At 43.8% G+C, this 20,856-nt stretch overlaps 3 protein-coding genes across 4 annotated transcripts in view; 2 read left to right on the forward strand and 1 right to left on the reverse strand.

Annotated features, from left to right (window-relative positions):
- The window catches only part of cecr2 (CECR2 histone acetyl-lysine reader), a 34,167-nt gene extending 25,118 nt beyond the window's left edge, over positions 1-9,049 (forward strand). Inside the window, exons 14-19 of the mRNA XM_068724167.1 lie at positions 601-980; positions 1,078-1,227; positions 1,364-2,168; positions 2,710-4,777; positions 5,873-5,940; positions 6,186-9,049. Coding sequence (XP_068580268.1) covers positions 601-980; positions 1,078-1,227; positions 1,364-2,168; positions 2,710-4,777; positions 5,873-5,924 — 3,455 coding nt within the window. The 3' untranslated portion in view covers positions 5,925-5,940; positions 6,186-9,049. The remainder of the gene's footprint in view (positions 1-600; positions 981-1,077; positions 1,228-1,363; positions 2,169-2,709; positions 4,778-5,872; positions 5,941-6,185) is intronic.
- Positions 9,050-9,886: 837 nt separating this feature from the next.
- On the forward strand, positions 9,887-15,980 carry ada2a (adenosine deaminase 2a). Of its 2 annotated transcripts, none has more exons than XM_068724169.1 (10): positions 9,887-10,685; positions 11,061-11,387; positions 11,568-11,787; positions 12,487-12,700; positions 12,783-12,910; positions 13,023-13,113; positions 13,270-13,378; positions 14,409-14,566; positions 14,700-14,902; positions 14,982-15,980. In XM_068724169.1, exons 2-10 carry the CDS (start codon positions 11,084-11,086, stop codon positions 15,070-15,072), a joined length of 1,518 nt encoding a protein of 505 aa, XP_068580270.1. In that variant the 5' UTR covers positions 9,887-10,685; positions 11,061-11,083; the 3' UTR covers positions 15,073-15,980. The 2 variants fall into 2 exon arrangements, with proteins under 2 accessions (XP_068580270.1, XP_068580269.1); XM_068724168.1 differs by having other exon boundaries at positions 9,887-10,463.
- Positions 15,981-15,982: 2 nt separating this feature from the next.
- ribc2 (RIB43A domain with coiled-coils 2) lies at positions 15,983-18,318 on the reverse strand. Its single transcript, XM_068724170.1, has 7 exons — positions 18,202-18,318; positions 17,994-18,075; positions 17,269-17,565; positions 17,055-17,173; positions 16,461-16,676; positions 16,216-16,382; positions 15,983-16,117 (listed from the first exon to the last, which is right to left on the reverse strand). The coding sequence occupies exons 1-7, from the start codon at positions 18,316-18,318 to the stop codon at positions 16,048-16,050; spliced, it is 1,068 nt and encodes a 355-aa protein (XP_068580271.1). The 3' UTR covers positions 15,983-16,047.
- Between the last annotated feature and the right edge of the window lie 2,538 nt (positions 18,319-20,856).

Here is a 20,856-nt window from a genome sequence, read left to right on the forward strand (position 1 = left end):
AAAGGGGGCCGGACTTAGTGCTGTGTTGGGGCCGGGGCCAGGGCAGCCTTGACAGTGATTAATGAGGAGTGATTGAGCTGTGCTCCAGTGCTCAGGGGGATCTGAGCCCTGCAGTGCCAGAGAAACATTCCAGCCCCTAAGCCCCCTGTCTGGAGCCATCCATCCAACTGAATACTCTCCCCAGGGACAGGGGGAGGAGCGTGGTAAGGGGGCCCAGGGTGGAGCAGGAGGAGCAGCAGCAGGAGGAGGAGGAGGAGGAGGAGGGGTCAACCTATGCCCTCTGACCTGGTCAGTCGGTCAGCGCTGGGATGAGAACAGAGGAGCAAGTGTGTGTCCATGGGTACATGGCATGCGTATTGGTCCGCAGTGTTTGAGTGTGAAGGAATGACTGAGAGATGGACTGAGGTGTTTGTAGGAGCGTGTGTGTGGTCATGTGATAGGGAGAGAGTGACAGATACAAAGCTGTTATTTGAGTGTACAGAAGTGGATGTGCTACAGGTATGTGCTTTCATTTGTGTGGCTGCAGAACATGGGGTTGTTTGTAAGATCTTGTATGTGTTTTATCCTATGAGCATAGCTAATGTTTATGCCTTTCCCCAGAGTACACTATCATGGCGGAGTCTCTGGAACGGTGTTTTAGCCGGGCCTTATTAAAACACTTTCCATCGGAGGACGGCGACACAGATGAGGAATTCCACATCAACAGCGAAGACAAGGACCGCAAGGACAAAAAGCGCAGCCGGGGCAGCAGTAAACATTTGGGACCTGAAAGTCTGATCAAAGCCACTGAGCAAGTCCAGCGTAAGAGAAACTCCCAAGGGGGCAAGGGCAGCTCACTCTCAGAGGAGGACAACAGACAAACACGTCCACCTCCGCCCCTTCACTGGGCCAATGGCCCCCCTCACCCCCACAGTCTGCCTCCAAGCCAGCAGCACATTCATCGAGGAGACATCAGGGGCATGTACCACCCAGGGCAACAGGTATCCACAGGGAAACTTTGCTTCCTCTACATTTCTAAAAACCTATGAAATACAGTAGAAAAACTGTAATCTGTGAATCTCTCTGTTGTCTTACCAGCTTTTTCGTCCACCTGGCCCTCATGGCCCTCATGGCCCACACATGTATGGCCAAAGAATGGCCATGGATCCCCGCTTCTCTTACCCAGCTCACATTCCCAGGCATGGAGACCCCAGTTTGAACCGCTTGCCCCACAACTTTAACATGCAGGTATACAGACCCAATTACATATTTCTAAACTTAATTATAACAAAAAAGTGAGTTTTTCCTGTGTCAACTTGATGCTGGTAAAACCAACTGATGTGCCCTTAAACTAACCAAAATCTTTCTTTCTTTTTTCTCCTAGCATCGCATGGTTGAGGGACGTCACATGGGTCCTAGGTATCCAATGGGCCCAGATCCTAACCAACAGCAGCCTCCACACCAGCCGCAGCACCCCTACATGGGTCCGACTCATGGCCCGTCTCTGGGTCCACGTCCGTTGGGCCTCCAGCCTGGCCCTCCTCCTGAAGCCAGCATGTATCCATCACACCACCGTCCAGAGGGACACACCATGCACCCCATGGGCAACAGATTCCTAGGGCCAGAAAGACCACCTCAGCACAACTACCCAGGCTTGAGGCCTCCCGGTATGGACCTATCGAACATGTGGACTGGTATGAATCCCCAGGAGAGACCCAATGGGATGGGAATGCAAGATCCCAACATGGTAAACCAGCGCAACTTTAGTTACGGCGGAGTCCCCCCTCCAGTGGGGCATAAACCTTGGCCAGAAGCCGCTGGATACCCCCACCCTTCTCCCAATGCCCAGTATCAAATGTCTGCAGCGGTCAGTTCCCCGGGCCCCGTGTCCTCACGCCCCCCTGTTCCCCTCCCAGACTCCTCTGGCAGGACACGCTTGGCGTCCATGCTGGAAAGCCCAGAGATGCTGGCCCTGCAGCAGCTGTCAGCCTCTTCTGGACCCCCTGCTGGTACCCCTCATCAGCACATGGGCAACTTTCAGCAGCCTGGGCCCCCATCAGGAATTGGCACCATCCCAGCTCACCCCTCTCAGCAGCCTCCCCCTGCCCCTGAGGTTCAGCTGCTGCGTCCTGCCAGAGACAATGGGCCAGACAGCCAGCCTTCTCTACAGACAGACACGCTGCCCAAAGGTAGACCTGACCTTCTCTCTCAGTATTTCACTAGCCGTCTATATTCTGCATGAAGGAGCCCAAGCACAGTCTGACCTTTCTACACAAGTGTTCTTACTGGACTGTAGTGGCTCAATTTGTTAATCGGCACGTCCCCATCCTCGTCCTTGCTCGGTGTGATTTTTGCAATTTGTTTTTAATTATTTTTCAATGTAAGTGGCACATTGAATATTCATTATTTTAGTGAAATCTCTTCCTGGTTGCTTTGAGGGTACAAAAGAGATGGCATGTCGTCAGTTAGGCTTCACAAGCAAGCCTAAAATGTGTTTACTCACTTTAAAGGATATGGGTACATTCTTAATGATCTGGTTTTGTATTTTTCATTTGATTGGTTTGGATAGATGATTTTTTTCATATCCTTTGACATAATACACAGCATAATGCAATGGTATTGACTTTACAATCTGGTCTTGTAACAATAGTTGATCAATGTTAAATGCTAACCTCCCCACAATTCCTCTTTCAACGCTAACTTTCCTTTCATTTTGCTGTATGTTAACAGACTCGACATCAGAGAACAAGATGGCAGCCAACATTTCGGATGAAGCTTCATCACACCAAATCACAGTTTCAATTAACCGAGAGCACCCGTCCATTCGTAGCCCCACAGAACACCTCACGGGGCCAGCAGAGAGAATGCAGAGCCCCCCCGCCTCTAACTCGGCCAGATTAGAGGAGAATCCGTCCGGACCAGGGTCGCAGAGTTCAACAGAGAGCCACAAGCAGGAGGTAGATGGCCAGAGACAAACAAACTGTCCCATTCAACACATAAGTGCCACTACTGTTTCATCCCATCTCAACCCAAGTAACAACAGCTCCACTGACACCACCCACCCTCAGCACACGCATAACAGTCCACAGCAGAAAGCTCAAAGCCCCGCACTTCTTCACCAGACCGTAACGCCGCTGCATGTTGCAGCATCTCAGGATTCCACTCAGCAAATGTCCGAGAGCAACTTGTCACACATGCAGAATGCACATCAGCGAAGTGAGCAGCAGAACATCCAAAAACAGAAGCAACCTCAGGCAACCCAGAGTACGCCGCCCCAATGCCACCCTCGGAGCTCTCCCCAGCCGATGACCCAGAGCACACAGCAACATATTGCTCTTCTATCCCCTCACCACATTCCCCAAAACAACTCTCCATGTCCTGCACAGAGCAGCCCCATGCATGGGATGCCACAGAGTGCCACACAAGGAGCCCAGCCCGGACCCCGTCAGCCAGTTCCTCTTACCTCGTTGCCACCCAGTCATCCTACTCCACTACTACCTTCCCAGCCTAGCCCAGCGGACCATGGAGATCAAAGACCTAGTGAGCCCACAAGTAGACCGGACACAGACGGCAATGCCGCTCCTCCACAGCACATGATGAAGTCTGGGCCTCCAAATGGTATTTATAAACACCAGGACTTTAGCCCCAATCACCATCAAACCCAGGTGGTCGGTAGTAACCCAGGTATGCAGGCTCACAGAGGGGCAGCACCTGCTCACAATCCAGCCATGCCTCCTCACTCCCAAGGCCAGGTGAATGGAGCCATGGATCCATATGCCATGGGGAACCACCTACATCCACACTACAACCAGACTAACATGACCAGGCCCATGCCTCCATCGGCTCACCACCCTTATCACAACCAGGCCATTAACCCCCTCCACAATCCTGCTCAGCACCCCACCTACCACCAGCAGGGAGGCACTGCCTACTCCTACCACACACCAGGCCAACAGCACCCTCAGGCCCACCCCAACGTGTACCCAGCTCATCAGTACCAGCAACAGCACTACTTCCCACAACCCCATTCCCAACCTCAGATCCATAACCAGGCCAACAGTAGAGGAAGTTATCCTCCAGAGGAGTGGCATCGGCCTCATTATCAGGCTCGCCAACCGATGCCGCCCAATGGCTACCTACCTGTAGCTAGTGCCAGAGGCAACGGTCAGCTGAAGGAGAGCAGCGTGTCACCACTGGGCTCTGAGGGCTCCAGTTTGATGTCCCCTGGCCCTGTGCCGGAGGTAGCGCCACACCCTGGAGGCCCAGAAGAGAGGAAGGGCGAAAGCAGGGAGCAGCCCAGCGGATGCAACGGCAGCGGTGGCAGCCCTGCGAAGCGGGCTCACGAGGAGAGCTCAGAGCGACCCGAGAGCCCTAAAGAAATCCTGGACCTCGACAGCCATAATGCTGCTGCCCGCCGCCGTAGCACCCAGCCAACTCAACAGCACCACCCTGCCTCCGCTGCACACATGGTGTCGGGCTTCATGTTCGACCCTTGCGCCACTGGGATGCACCCTGGGATGCAGCGCGGTGGCGTTCCTCCACCCCACATGATGTTTCAGACTCGCGGAAATGGCAACGGAGCTCCTTACCCTGGCCAGCCATACTCAGATCCAGGACGCTATGCCGCCCAAAGACCTCACCCACATCTGATGGAGGCTCTGCAGCGGCCCCAGCAGCTGCCTTACTCGCCGGGTCAGACACGCATGGTCATGTACAGACACCCCCGGCCTGCGGGGAATTTCCAGGGTATGATGATTCAGCAGAGAGGCCTGGCACCAGAACACTTCCTACACCCAGGGTAAAATGATTTATTCAGTCTTTAGTTTATAGTTTGGTGTCTATTGCTATTTTCTCTGTATCTGTGGTCTATGTCTGAAAGCATATTTTTTTTATTGAGCTATAGACTCAGGACATTGTGAGTTAGGCTTGCAGTAACCTCCAAAGTCCAATTTGAATAGGTTTAAACACGGGAATGGGTTATGACAAAAGAAGCACCGCATTTGGCCTCGGGGGGGGGGGGGGGGGGGATTCGCCACCTTTTTATGTGTTTATCCAATGATAAATTGGACATCCACATGGTGATAAATGATAAATATAGTCCACTGAAGAAATACATTCCCCAGTGAATCCTCTATTGACCGAGAAAGCTGATCTCTGCTGCTGCGGAGCCGTGAATATTAAAAAGACAAATAAAACTGATTGACAAAGAGCAGTTTCAGTAAAAGCGTGGACTGACCATCCACCTCAAGGTGTAATTGTGCCTCCATATACCAGGATGCATGACGCGTAAGCGGCAGTTTCGCTCTGTCTGATTAATAAACATAATCGACTCCCAATAAATCAATAAAGAAAATATTCTTACACCTACATCGGAAAATAAGACCGTACAGCTTCTGCAGCCTCAAATGGCCTCTCTCTGGCTAAATAGCCAAAATACTGTAAAACCTACACAAGTCCTCCAAAACATCCACTGCACTCATATTTTGCCTGAAACGGCCGCTTGGCCGGGCCACGTTGGATTCATTTCTCAGCACCGAAGGTTTCTGCTTTATAACTAACATGGCAAGGTAGAGAGAGATACGTTTGAAAATCTGCAAATTCTCTTTTAATAAGATGGCTTTAAGTTTAAATGTTTTGCACTGCCTCGTTCATCGCCACTGCTTAATACTCTGTGACCTGCAGTTATCATGTGATTGGTTTTATTTGTATTTCTTTGGGCCACAAGTTTCCTCTTCAACCCATGTACTGTTGATGGGATTTGTCTCTTAGTTATTTGGTAATTTACAGTAAAACAACCTTTAATGCAACAACCTTTAAAACAAACAAGAGTGGCAACTTGACCTTTTTAGTAACAGCAACGATGTTGACAACATTTATTATTTTATGGTCACAGGCAGCAGATGATGGCTGCTCCAGGAGGCCCCAGCAGTAAACAAGGAGTGTGACAAGAATCATATCAGAGTGAGTAAAACTGACGTTCCACATTCCACTTTATGTTAAAACTTTGTCTCACAGCTTCTAGCAATTTCCTATTTTATTATCTTTCCTTAAATATGCCTACGGTGTGTATCCCTAAGAACATAAACATGCTGCCAAAAGGCGTTCATAAGATTCCAAAACACAGAGGTGACATCGTGATGCTGTCGAGCTATGTTCGTGTTGTGTTCAAATGTTACGTGTTTTACTAATTGTTCTTCTCCTTTCAGGCATGTTATTATCAATATGGAGAAAGCAGTGAGCCAGAAGGAAGAGTATGTGGGTGTGCTGTAGATGGACCCTCTGTTCCACATACATTTCTTAATGATTTTCTTACACTGTACAAGAACCTTTTGGCTCGGTTTCGCCCACCGCTGAACTCCAAGATCCAACCAGGCAGCTGGTATAACCGAGATGATGATGATGATGATAATGTGAAATGTTTTTGAGGCCTGGAGAACAATTCTTTCCTTCACATGAACTGGCAGGGATTCACTGACTTGCTCGAGGTCACTTCACCACAGGGGTTTCTTCCCGTCATGAGTGTTTGAACCAGCGTCCTCCAGCAGAAGGGCAGCTGTTTTAACCACCAGGCCAACCTGCCCAACACACAACACTGGCCCTCTCCTCTTTGAGCAATGGGAACATGAATGGATTAAAGGACACTGAACACAGCCTGCTGCCTATCTGGTCCTTTGACTGTAGTAGTTGATGGAGCTGAGGAGGGATGTGATGGAGACGAGAGAGACTGTTGTTGTTTTTTACTGATATTTTCTGTTCCAACCCTATCTTTAAACTCAGGTGTAGAAAAGGAAGGTACTATGAGACTGTCACCCTAACCCAGTCAACTCACAGGCCCCTTGCAATTGCCTTGATTACCTTTTGTGAATGTATGAGTGAATGTGTAGACAAAGTGTGTACAGCAGATTAGCTGCATGTGAAAGTACACAAACACTGATCTTAAGCAGAAGCCGTCCTGAAAAAGGCCCAGTTGCTGTCCGTGTCCACCCCTACTCTAACGGTGTTTCTCTAGCTAACACGCCGTATATGCATCTTTCAAAGCTGCCTTCATTGTCCAGAATGTCTTTGACTAGCACAGAGTGACAGGCAAAGATGGCGCAAAATGACATAACTCTCTGTTCTGCACTATGGATTTTAGTCAAGACCTCTTGGAATTGAGTGGCCTTGGACAGTTTTATTTTTAGTCAAACACATCTATGTATGAAAATATATCCTTATCTCTTGTCCCAGACGGGGGAAATTCTCAAATGACATGTTCTGCTAGCTGGTAAATGCACATACGCAGAACAAACGCATAAAATCCTGCTTTTGTTTGTTTTTTTAATTGTGACTTTTGTTGCATTCCACCTAAAAGTGTGTACTTTGTTTGTTAATTCACGGCTCTGCCCTTTGCATGGTTGCGTCTTTTGAGTGCTTCCTCTTCCCCATGTCAACACTAAACAGATCCTCAGGGTGTACAGTTTCTATATACGGGTATTTGTCTGCATTATTTGAAGGAGGAGCAGCATAAGGAAAATGGGACTGCAACTGTGGCAAATGGATCCACCTCACCACCACCACCTGTCTCTTTTTTCATTTTAATCAAAGTTGATTTGAAGTGAGATGGATAAAATTTGAGTTTTTCCACATTCCTGTTTTTTTTAATAATTTTTTTTAAAAGAGCCACCAATGCATTTTCTCATAACTGATGAGGTCCGCGCAGGTTTGGTCCTGCACCGTCACCGTTATCATGTCCATGTTGCATCTGTGAACCCCACTTGTGCAGTTTAGCGATGACAGTAAATTAATCTACCTCATTGGCATCTACTGAGTCCCTGAACTTCTTTTCATGCTCTGCCAGACTCCTGTGGGTCAACACTTTGTGACCAGCTGGTGATTTTTAGCACCACTATTAGTTTGTAGTCCTACAGAACTGAAATGAATGAAATGGCCTTACGATACAGGACCATCTAGATCACAGGTTGCTGTGTCGAATTATATGTTGCCGACTGACACTGACTGACACGGGCGTTCTGTAAATGAAGCAAACCGTGAATCTTTTTAATGAGACGGCATTTTCTTTATCAGTTTTTAAGTATGATGGACAATACAACGTCGCGTGTCTGTAAATTGGTCTTAAGTTGTACAGAGTGCATGCCTTTCTGACTAAAGGTTGTTGGAACTAGACAAAGTAGGCGTTCTTCCAGTCTAGGGCCTGTAATGGACTGCATAGAGTGTGGCGTCATTATGGGTTTACTATGTTCCTTAGGAGTAGGTACCTACGGCATTGTAAGGAGATATTTGAGGGAGGATGATGGAATAGGAAAGTGCTAGAAGCTGTGAGACAATTTTCTAAATGTGTCACAAAAGACTATTTAGTTCAAATAGGGTGTCTCAATATTTAGTGGGCCTAAAGGGTCACTTTGGAGGTAGTGCGTTCACTTGCACTGTCTAATGCATGAACGACAGTGTTGATTTTAAAGGTCTATGGTTGTGATGCTGTCTTATGCTGTACGTGTGTGTGTGTGTGTGTGTGTGTGTGTGTGTGTGTGTGTGTGTGTGTGTGTGTGTGTGTGTGTGTGTGTGTGTGTGTGTGTGTGTGTGTGTGTGTGTGTGTTTCTGGTGTGTAGAATCGGCACCAGATGATCGAAGTGTGCATTCATCTCTCACTTTTACTCTGCTGTCATCTCTCTGCACTAGTGAAAACCATATAGACGTGATTAAATGTGAATCATATTTATTTTCTCTTTCCAGCATTTTTGTACATTTTTGGACTTGTTTTAATATAAATGTGGTGTATGTTTCTATTTTTTCTTGATATTTCTTTTTTTTTGTTTTTAGTTGTCTTTTACCTCAGTAGCATGGTGGCATTGAAAAAAGAGAACTGTACGTTTTAATTTTCAGTGACGTTTACAAGTTCTTATCTGACTGACATAGATTATTTTGGAAATGGAACAGAGTATTTTCTATACTGTACATTTCTTAGAAATAAATCACTTTTCTCGAACAAGAGTGTTTAATCATTGTCAATTAAAAAAAAAAAATCATATTAGTAAAAAAATATATATACTGTTCACTACTAGTCACGTCACTCACGGTATATCAGGGGACTTTAGACTTGTGCAGTTGTACTTAAATTAACAGTGCTGTGAAAAAAATATTCATAAAATAATGCTTTGCTGTAGTAATGGGGCATGTATCTATAATCCGTTAAAGAAACTGAAAGGGCAAAAGTAATGAAATGCAAACAGACAAAACAAGAGGGCCAATGCAAGACAATGCATTAATCTATTGGAGCACCTCACGCCATCGCCTTCAATTAGTGCTTATCCTCTTGACGAACACCCTCCACAGATTGTGTGCCGCTTTGTTTGACTCTTCTCATATCTGCAGGAGATGTGCTGTGACGTCAAGGGGAAGCAGCATGGCTCCTCACGCTTCCTTCAAGGGCCCCTTGTAAGCAAACGAGTACATGATTTTGTTCAAGCCTAAAGAGGACAGACTAAGCACAGTGAAAAAATTCAAATGAGACATGCAATTAAGATACTTAGTAAGCAGGTTGTAGAACTACAACTGACAATCTGTTGGAAAATAAAGAACAAAGATGGGAATAAGTGTAGGACTTTATCCTTCTAACAAACAAAATCAAACCAAAGAGAATTATTTACGGTAAAGATGCTATTTCCAATACAACTTATCCAATAACTTTGAAAATGCTTGTTGACGAATGTCTGGAATTGAGTCTGTCGAGTTTTATGTATCTAGCTTTTAAATGGTCATTCCTTATTTGGAAGAAAAGATGTATACATTGAATTCAGTTATCCCATCTGAAGTATTTTATCTGTTGAGATGAAGTTTTATTCCATTAAGATCTCAATTTGAATAGCTGCTCCTTTTACGAGTGGAATACTTAAGTGTCCCTTCAATAAGTAACGATGGGTAACAGGTGTGTATCTTTACTGTGACTGGATGGAGAAATTAGGCCTAGGTTTTATAGTGTACAGATCATGCTTTATCTAGCTTTTTTGGTTCATTATGTATACATGTCTCAAATAGAAACGTGCAATGTCTTTAGTTTGTTGATGTATGTAGTATGTCATGCAACAGAAATTATTGTTTTTTTCCATTTGCATTTTTGTCCTAAATGAAAGTTCAGTATTTCTATGGTTTGTATTATTTGACAAACTCGTTGATGACGCAAAGTGTATCCCAGAAAAACAAAAAACAAGCCATGAACTAGTATGTCCACAGGGTGCATCGGGGATTGGACATTCGTTTCAAAAACACTGTGTTGCCAATTATTATTACGCCCCTACATTCCACCAATCAAATGATTATCCGGGTTCAATTTCAGCCAATCATATCGGGGCGGAGGCGGGACTTCAGGTTTGCACCCCACACAGGAAAAAAACACATCTAGACTAGTCAATCACTGACTAGACGGACAAAGACCCCAACTTAGCTTTAGCGCTGCTTATTTGCTACTTTTGTAACACTGAAATAATAAAGTAAGCTATTCGACCAAACCATACATGTATTTCCAGTTGACGCTGTCGAGCAAGTTTATGTCTGTATATGTTTTTAAAGTGACTCTACCGGACTGTTTACGTACATCGTCGCCAGCTGTCGAGGCACCAGCTAAGCTACTGAAGCACTAGCTGTCCGTTAAATGGGAATGTTTTACAGTAATGCGGCTGTACATTAAAGAGACAGACTGTGATTAAAGTAAGGTAATGTAACAGTTACCGGTCGTCTTGTGTCTTGTCTCTGTTCAACCTATATATAACGCAAATGAACGCAGTGACCTGCGTGAGTTTACTTCCGACTCTACTATTGTTGTTTATGTTATCCTCTGGTTGTGTACACGACTATCACACTAGATGTGACGTTCACTTTTCACTCGGTAATCTCAGTATTAGCGTGTAAACATGGTGGAAATGACTGCTGAGGGACAAACACCTGGTCATTTTTATTTACTCTATTCCGGATAATGTTGGAGGTTAAAGGTTTATTATTTATTTTTACCTCAGCTATTAGAGAACAACTGTTTTGGGTTGTCGAAACAAGCTTTTCCTGACTAACCCAGTTTTTATGTTTTCTCTTAGAAGCCCCACAAACTCTCAGAGCCATGGCAGTGCTGCTACAGCGCCCCCGCGCGGCCGTGGCCTGTCTGCTCTTGTACTACTTGACCGGTGGCCTGGCCGTCCCGGACCCCCGGCAGAGAGAGGCCCTCATACAACTGGAGGCCTCCATGCAGACGGGCGGGCAGATGGTGCTGACTGACGCCGAGCAGCGGCTGGACGCTCTCCTGTTTAAGATGAAGCAGGAGGAGATGGCGAGAGCAGACTTTCCTCCCGCCATGCACTTCTTCAAGGCCAAGGACCTCATCAGGACCGGTCCCATCTTCAACCTGCTGCAGAAGATGCCTAAAGGCATGTTCAGTCCCAAGCCTCAAAGCATGTTCATAGCATTCATTTACTTTCATTGTGTTCTCAAAAGTTGCTGGAAAATCACAAATGTTGGGTTTCTCCATACAGGGAATATTTAGGAGTTATCTGTAAATCCAGAATCAGAGTCCGGGTTCTTTATAGTTTTGTAATTCCCTGTTTCAGGAGGAGCTCTCCATGTCCACGACTTGTCCATGGTGGACGTAGAGTGGCTCGTGAAGAACGTGACTTATCGTCCCCACTGCTACATGTGCTTCACTGACAATCAGTCCATCAGATTCATCTTCTCGTCCCGGTGGCCTAAAGCTCTACCACGTTGCTCTCCCTGGACCCTCCTGGAGAACCTCAGGGCCAAGATGAGCAACACCACGGATCTTGACAACACGTGGGGTTTTATTTCTGGACGGGCTTCGAATATTTAGTTCAAATACATACCACAGATTTATAAACAAGCTACAGAAAACAGTATATTTTATTCTACATGACATCTCGATGATTGGACTCTTTTTCTTCTCTGAGTCTACTTTTTTTCTGTTTCTCATGTAAACTTCTGAAGTTATTGTCCCATGAAATGTACCAGTATGCACTTTTCCACTGAGTGCGACAATGACTGACTTCAAATGCACCTCTAATTTATCATTGTGTCAACACAAAAGTATGTAGTTGGAAATATCAGGGCTTGTTTACTCCATTCTGAGGGAGTCATTTACGGCTACTGAAGCCTGCGTATCATTTATCACTTTTTGTTGCCTCTGTTGTAGCAGAATGTTTCGTCATTACACTCTGCTGTGACTGCCAGTTACCTGAAACCCTCATGGAAAACAGAGAGTATCTAACAGGAAATAAGCCCATAAACACATGACTCCAAGCAGACTTTATTGTTATATTAATCTCTGCTCAGACAGTCCTTGTTAGTATGGATGGCAGTTTTAAATTGCAGCTAAGTTTAGCATGATACAGTTTGTATGTAAAGGTCCCAAACAAATTATTGAATTACTCTCTTAATGAGATGTATTTCCTTTTTCCGACTGTGGTAAGTGAACCCAAAATAATCTGATCACAACCATGTCTTATATATTTACAGCATCACTGGCAACATGACGCTCTTCACGGATCAGGATCCAGAAATGGTGTACCCCAGTCAGGACGTGGTATGGGATCGGTTTGAACAGGCCTTCCTTGCAGTGTGGGGCCTGGTCACATACGCTCCTGTGTTCAGAGACTATTACTACCAAGGTCTCACCGAGTTCTACACGGACAACATCATGTACCTGGAGCTGCGAGCTTTACTCCCAGAGGTACACCAAAGTCATGCCCGGTGCATTCCCTTGTCTGCTCGTGTATCGCGGTTAGTGAGTGTCTTGTTGTTTTGTGACTCAGATATACGAGTTGGACGGCAGCACCCACGACACGGCCTGGACTCTGAAGACCTACCAGGACGTCACCAGACAGTTCACAGCGGACCACCCAGACTTCTTCGGAGCGAGGATCATCTTCACAAACTCCAGGTGACTACCCTCACAATAGATGCTACTTATTAGTCTGAATGGCTTACTGCTCATTGGCTCCCCAGCAGACCTAAGAGGATGTTGATGTAATCACACGCTGTGCTGTTATCAGGGGAGTGAATGCATCAGTGATGGCCAGAGTGGTGGAGGAGGCTATGAAGCTGCGGAGAGACTTCCCAGATATCATGGCTGGTTTTGACCTGGTGAGCATGAGTTTGTCAGTTTTTGTATCGTCTGATTTTTAGTTTCATGTAACTGTTTTGAATCTGTGAAAGCAAGCATTACTTAAGCATGTCTAATGTAAAAGCGTGACTTCCGTATTTGTTGAAGGTTTATGTTTTTTTTGTCTTCGTGTAAAGGTGGGCCGCGAGGACAGAGGCAGACCCCTGTGGTACTTCAGAGAGGCCTTGTCACTGCCAGTAGAGAGAGGGGTGACGCTTCCTTTCTTTTTCCATGCTGGAGAGACCGGTGAGCTCATACGCATTCAGTTTGTACCACTACGGTATTACACATCGCATACTGCACCACGTGGCTCAGAGGTTAATCCGTACATGAGGTCTAGGGATTATCAACTTCATCCAGATAAATGTGAGTGAACTAGTAGGAGTAGCAGTTTTGAAAGTAGTAATTTCCAGGCCTGGGACAGTTGTTGAACCCAGAAAGTCATGAAGATTAGCTTCACAAATACCGGTTTAATGAGATAGACTGCGGAAAAACTACATGTGTTAAACAATACCTTCATGTTCGGGCAGTGCAGTTACGTCACTTACTCTTTTTTATGTCTTTGTTTTTATTAGTTGCATGTTTTCAAACAAAAGGAGCTTCACACACACACACACACACACACACACACACACACACACACACACACACACACACACACACAACCTAATCAGAGCTGAATATTTGATGACTAGTGATACATTTGATGTTGTCTTGATTTGGATGTAGTGGTCATTTGCATTTAAAAGGGTTGTAAATGTAGTTCTTCGAGTCAATTGTAGCACACCGGTCAACTTGACTCAACTAAAACATCATTTCCCAACAACTACATTTTGTGTGGTGAGAGTGTTGAGTGGCGAGTAACTCAAGAAAACCACAAGTCACAGTTGATGGGGATCTAAACATGAAATGTCAAGCCCTGTGTACAATGTACAATACAAGCTTTATTCAGCTCATATTCCACGACAGCCATAGCTTGTCATTCATTTGAGTTAAGATTTACTGTGGACTTTGAAACACGTCATGTCGATTCAGAGAATGTATGGTCATGAGAATTTACTGCAAAGTCATAGAAATGTATTGGTAGACATGTTTAAACAACTACCAATGTCAAACTTATCATAAACATATCTGTCCAATCTTTTTTGTCCTATTCCAAGTTGTTACCAAACAACAGAAATTAAATCATTACAAAGTCTTTTAAGAACCATCACTTTTTGTGTTATAAAAACATCCCAAAATAGCATCCATTTTGGTTTGTCTCTACTAAGTATAGATCTGGAGGGCACCGATGTGGACCAGAACTTGCTGGATGCTCTTTTGTTGAACACGTCCCGTATTGGCCATGGGTTTGCTCTGCTTCGCCACCCAGTGGCCAAGGAACTATCCAGAAAGAGAGGGGTGGCTCTGGAAGTGTGCCCCATCTCCAACCAGGTACACTGTCATCTCGTAAACCATACTGTACTCTAAAAATACTTACTAGTGTAATACTTAAAAATACTATGAACTGTAATTAAATTTATCGTGCATCTTTTAAACAAACATCTGCTTTCCTATCCTCGTTCAGGTGTTGAAGCTAGTTACTGATATGCGAAACCACCCGGCAGCTGCGCTGATGTCAGAAAACCACCCGGTGGTCATCAGTTCCGACGACCCTGCCATGTTCGGCGCCTCTGGACTCTCTTATGACTTCTACGAAGCGTTTGTGGGCTTTGGTGGGATTAGATCCCGTTTAGGCTCCCTCAAAGAGCTGGCTATGAACTCTATCAGGTGAGGTGATTGAATTGTGCGTGAGGGCTCACATGCCTCAGCAGAGCGTTCACTGACATCTCCATCGTCTGTCTTTCAGGTACAGTTCTTTGACTTCGAAGCAACAGGAGAAAGCCCTGGCTCTGTGGCAAAGAAGATGGGATAAGTTTGTCTACGAAAATGCTTTTTAGAAAGAAATTCTGTTTTGTAGCGCAGGTAAATTATTAATGGTAATGTGGAAAACTCCACAGGGAAGCAGATCTTTGGAAGCAACAAATATGGGACAACAAAGCTTGTTTGGGGTCAGATATTATCCTTTCTTGCAAAAGACAATTTGGCATAACGCAGTAGGAAAAGCACTGGGATAAATAAGGCAATAAATAATGACTGAATGTCATAGAACAGAGCCATTCTTAATGTTATTAGGAACACCTGTGCTTTCCCTTCTACATCAAGTCATATCTGCTTTGAAACAGGACTATTCCACGTTTAACGAGGAGGTCGGCTGTATCCAGTAAATCAACTGGCCAGTGTGAAGCAGGCCTGAGCTATGTCACATCACATTTAGCGGGATTACTTGAACTTAATGTATACAAAATGTACATAATGTATTTTAAATCTACTTAAAATGTATTTGCACTTTTAAGATTCAGGTTTGCCTATGTTTGTAACAGTGCCAGGCAGCACTGCTCAGTGGTTGAGGTGCTAAATTTTGGTTGATTTCTCTTTGTAGTGTGTTTGTGGTTTGCTTGTGCTTTGTAAGAGTGTAATACGTAGCTTGTTACAATGGTGGTTATATCCTGTGGGCTTTGAAAGACACAGTATAATCTTTACTTTAAGTTTTAAAGTTTTTTTTCCATGAATTAATTAGATTTTTAGCTGCTGTAAATATATAAAAGGGCATAGATGACCATTTGCTCATGTAGGCACATTTGATACAATCTATGAAAAAAAACCTCCCTTAGAAACAAAAAAAAAGTATATCATGTCTGTTTTAGGCTATATTTATTTATGAACAACTGTCAGCATCCAGACATATTCAAATGTTGTCAACTACTGAAATGAACTTTGACATCATTAAAAACAACTGTTGATTTACGGTTTGCGTACTTTATTCCGTGTTCTTCTCACGTACCACCATTATCGGCACTGTAATGAGTCATCCATCATCTGCTGCAGGTGTTGAATTTGGAGAAGAAGCTGTCGTCAATGCTTCCTCTTTTAATGTCCGGTTTCCTTCAAATGACAGCAGTTCAGAAACGGAGTGAGACACTTTCTTTCATGTGCTCAAATATACACTGTGTGTGTGTAGCTGAGTGAATGATGCCACTGACTGTTGTTTGTGCATCTCTGCCAGCTTGACATTGGTGCTGTCCACTTGTCGTCTCAGCTGCTTGTTCAGTTTTGCCTGCTGCCTCTCCATGAACAGAGCTGTCCGAGCCGAGTCCAACCGGACACGATCGTGTTGCTCCTCGTCTTGCTTTTTCTGCAGCTCTGCCCTCTGCAGACAGACGACCAGTGAACAGTTGTTAGAATGATCAAAAAGAGTGTTTTGAGTGTCATTTGTTTCCCCTTTTACCTTTTTCTCCTCGATCTGATATTTCTGGAACTGGATGATCTGCTGCAGGCTCTCTTGAGGTGCTCTCCTATCACTGCTGGGACAACTACCAGGCACTCCCATCATGCATGTGGGTTCAGCACCTACACCCGTCAGCTGTCCTCTCAGATGGCTCACAGTACCTGTTTGACTGCCCTCGTCATTACGTTCCCCTCGCTGGAAACGCTTCTCTTCAATCTTTGCCCATCCAGAGGCAGCAAAAAAGGAGAGAATGATAGAAAGTGTTGTTACTACACCTCCAATTCCAAAACTTTAAAAAGACCAAAGCACATGACATAAACACAAAACACGCATGGTGTCATCGCTTTCATCAAAATCTGGTACAACCAAAGAATACCAAATAGTTTTCTTAAGCGGGATCTTCTGTGAATGATCTTGTAATACCATTCGAGGTCCATGCAGTTCAAATATATACATTTCAGAGTGTGTTTCTAAGCTTTAAGCCTCCCATGTTGCTTTAAGGATTTGTTATCAGAAGTAAAATCCATGTCAGTGTTCTCATAGCAAGTTTAACCACCTCCATCCAACAGTCTGAGCGATTACCTGGGGACTTACCTTGGCCATATTGTACTCTTTAGTGGCCATAGCTGCTGCTTTTCTCCTCTCCACCTCAATGCTCTGAAGCTGCAGAGCTTTGTTGTCCATGTCTTCTCTGCTTTGGTCGTAGCGCTGCTCTGTAGAACAGTGGAGGTGACGAGGTGAGCTTATGTTTTGCGTGCGTGTCTGTGAACCGAGCATCTGTATCCTGGATGGGATCAGGCAAACCTACCCTCCAGCTTCCGTTGATGCCTCTCTGCCGCTCGCTCACTTCGCTGCTGAATGAGCCACTCTCTGAGCTGCTCCTTCTGCCTCCGCCGCCGGCTCTCACTGTCGGCATCCTCGCCCACCATGCCGGGGAGCATCATCTGTGCGTCACCTGGGTCTTTCAGGTCAAACTCCCGCTGGCCCCGAGGCTGCTGGTCCTGACGTTGGTAGTCGACAATGGCCTTTTCCATCGCACGCCTCTCCTTCACTTCTCTGCTATGGAGGAGGCAGGCTACTTTGCTATTATGGAGCATATCAGCATCTGTATGGAGTACACATTCAAGGATCCCTGGATCATTCATTGTCAACGGGTTGCACAAGGCAAAGTTTGCTCCTCAAGGAAGAAAATGTGACAAACAAAACAAAACGGGAAAAAAAGGTAGTGCATTCCTGTAGTGCATTTTTAATTTGCATTAGAAGGAACAAAACAATTATTAGATTATATGTCCGACATCTCAACATTAACAATTCCACATCAGGGAAACTTTGTCCAAATGTCCCAACACACATCACAATGCACACAGTGGCAATAATGTGTGTGGATGTTCATGAACAGACCACGTGTTTTTTTATCAGTGAGTGACAAAAGCTATTTACCTGTAATCCATCGCCCTACCAGAACACGTGGTACTGACTAAATGATGAAGTCAGTCATCATTCTCGTTTGGACATAACGTTGAACTAACTCACCAAGAGCGTTTTGTTCTTCTCTCGCTGCCTCTTCTTGTTTCTCTTTTTCTTTCATCTGTATGTTTAAGGCTTCCTTGTCAACCTATTGAACAGACCACGGTCGTGACAGCACAATTAAAAAAGCCTGTTTAGAACAAAGCATATTATACAATAGCAGGATTCATGTGGTGAGCATCGTATCGCCTCAGACACAAACGCGGTAGCTTACCCCGATCGTCCTCACTCTGTCATTAAAAACCCTTTCCCGTCTTTCAGTCTCTCTGTTGCGACACCGCTGCAGGTTGACCTTAGCGACGCGGTCTGAGAGTAAATCATCGTTAAACATTTCGGCTGCAATAGAGTATGTTGCGGTGTTACACTTGAAATGGACCCCTGGAAGACAAGATACTTTGTTTATACACTCTGGTTGCTAAGAAACCAGATTTTCGTGAGCGAGACTTCGTCTTTTTCCGGTGTAACTGACAAATACGTGCACATATTTTGGTTCCACCTTCAGCTTGAACAGAGACACTGGCCATCACATGAATACCTAAACATTTTTGATTATTACATTTTTGACAAGCATCTCTTAAATTTGGTTATCAAAGCATTGTTACCTCAAGCATAGCATTGGCATTTCTGTTGTGCATCAATGTATCTGTTTTGAAATGAGTCTATGTTATAGACCATGCTTATCTGCTGGTCACTGTCCTGACTAAAGTGGTATGTGGTATGTGGTAGGGATCACATGAGTTTGATTCCTTGTGATTTAGGTGAAACCCTGCATGTACCTCCACAGTGAAAATTGTCATCTTTGTGACCTGAACTTTCCTATGGTATAGAGCAGAGGTCTTCAACGTTTTTCAGGTCAAGGACCCCCAAACTGATAGAGAGATGGAGCAGGGACCCCCTACTATATACAGTATATTGTATAAAATTGTGTTTTATATTAAACTGGGCCTGGTGCCGTGTATAAACATACCTGTTATCTTGCATACAATACTGGACTATTAAAATAATGGACAGATTCATGTTTGGGGGAAAAAGAAAACAATTTCGCGGACCCTCTGCAGTACCTCCACAGACCCGCTAGGGGTCGCGGACCCCCTGTTGAAGACCTCTGGTATAGAGCCATCATTAGACCACTTTTTTATTTTTTTATTTTTCGAGAAAAGGGCTTTAGTTTTTCAGATACCTCATCTGGAAGTAGAACAAAACACAACAAATGTCCACCACCAGGACATTTCCCACAGACAGCATTTTTTACTTAAGGTAATATGATTGTGTGTTGGCACAGAAAAACAACAAAAGTGGTGCAGTAAAGAAAAATGTTTAAAGTGCACTGATAACCATGAACCATAAATAACCATAGATAGAAAACCATCAATGTTATGCTAATATGTATGTAAAAAATAACAGTTTTATCGCTTTTATACTTTGGCAATATAAAGAAATAAAATTAAAGAGATCAAACCCTTTTATAATTATTTTTAGTTTTTATGTTATTCTCATTTCCATATTCTCCATTCATTCTCTATGTAATTTGCTACAACTTATCAGAGAAGAAGAAGTACATAAATAAAAATATAGATGAATCTCATAGTATAGTACGCCGGAAAAAGAAATTCATAGTATAGCATGTCATAAAAAAATCACTATATCGTATGCAATAAAAACGTCTTTTAAAAAGTCATAGTATAGTATGTAAAAAAAAATACATGGCGTACTATGCCATAAAAAATGTCCAAAAACTTTCATTATAAAACTCTCAGTATAGTATGTCATAAATAATTACAGTCGAGTTTGCCATAAAGATGGAATTAAGAAAGTCCTAGCTTAGCATGCCAAAAAAAGAAGTCCTAAACATTTATAGAATATTGTGTTCCAGAAAAAGTCCCAATAAAAAAGGTCACAGAATGGTCACACAAGCCTTCATAATATTACAGTTTTTCACTCCGTTGCACAGTTCAGCTCAAGTCAGTTCATTATAACCTGCTGATCTGGCTTCTTTCTGTGCCCAGAAAGCCACACACAACTGAGCTTTATCGACATGTTTTAGACATGACAGGCTAGAGCGTCCCTTTTTTTGAAAAATAATTAAAAAAACAAAACAGTTTTATAAATCATGTTTATTTCCAAATAATAAAAAAAGGACAATGATCAATATTTTTACAATATTTAAAAAATACGCCTTTGTCTGAGCACAACAAAAGAAAACTTTGTTGGCCTCCACTGAGGTGTGCTGTAAATAAAAAGACAACCAACCCCCATGTAATCCACGACGAAGTCCCAAATATAGCTATCCCTCCTCTAGACACTAGAGGGGACAAGGCTCCCCAGAAGAAATTAAGGCTGTGGGTAATTATAGTCTGAGAACACATCAAGATCATTTTTTACACTCAATGTAATTAACTAACATATAGTTAATACACAGTTAATTTACCCCTGAACAAGTTGACTCTTGCATATCTTTTCAGGATTACATTAGTAACAAACCTTTAATAATAATAAAAAACATTGTCCTGATCCCAGTAATGCTCTTTTCCACACAATACCTGTAATATAGGCCGACTGGGAGATAGCTTGCATTTCTCTGATCAGCACAGTAACAACAGACAGACTCATTTGTTTTCATACATTTTGATCTTGAAACATGAAAGGAATAGAACAAAATATATTTTTCTCTTGTTCTTTGAAAACCAATGTCATTTTAACTACTACTGATCCAATAATAATTTGAACACTACTTCAGTTCAGTATGCACAACCAAAAAATGACTTGCAGACTTAACAGCCATTCATAAGATGTTGAGCAAATTGCCAAAGTTTTTAGGGAAATATAATTTCATATAAGATTTACAAAATAGAGAAGCTTTCACTGTCAA

This window comes from Cebidichthys violaceus, unplaced genomic scaffold (genome assembly GCF_023349555.1).
Source record: "Cebidichthys violaceus isolate CVI_PGR_0920_01 unplaced genomic scaffold, fCebVio1.0.p SCAF_3, whole genome shotgun sequence".
Lineage (NCBI taxonomy): Eukaryota > Metazoa > Chordata > Actinopteri > Perciformes > Stichaeidae > Cebidichthys > Cebidichthys violaceus.

Excerpts from the sequence above, each read along its gene's own strand:
- ada2a (XM_068724169.1), top strand. The coding sequence starts at position 11,084 with ATGGCAGTGCTGCTACAGCGCCCCCGCGCGGCCGTGGCCTGTCTGCTC. Across the intron at positions 11,788-12,486 it reads ACCACGGATCTTGACAACAC|CATCACTGGCAACATGACGC; the intron begins GTGGGGTTTTAT and ends ATATATTTACAG. Across the intron at positions 13,114-13,269 it reads TCATGGCTGGTTTTGACCTG|GTGGGCCGCGAGGACAGAGG; the intron begins GTGAGCATGAGT and ends CTTCGTGTAAAG.
- ribc2 (XM_068724170.1), bottom strand. The coding sequence starts at position 18,318 with ATGTTTAACGATGATTTACTCTCAGACCGCGTCGCTAAGGTCAACCTG. Across the intron at positions 16,677-17,054 it reads AAGAGTACAATATGGCCAAG|ATTGAAGAGAAGCGTTTCCA; the intron begins GTAAGTCCCCAG and ends GGATGGGCAAAG. Across the intron at positions 16,383-16,460 it reads ATCAGATCGAGGAGAAAAAG|AGGGCAGAGCTGCAGAAAAA; the intron begins GTAAAAGGGGAA and ends GTCTGTCTGCAG.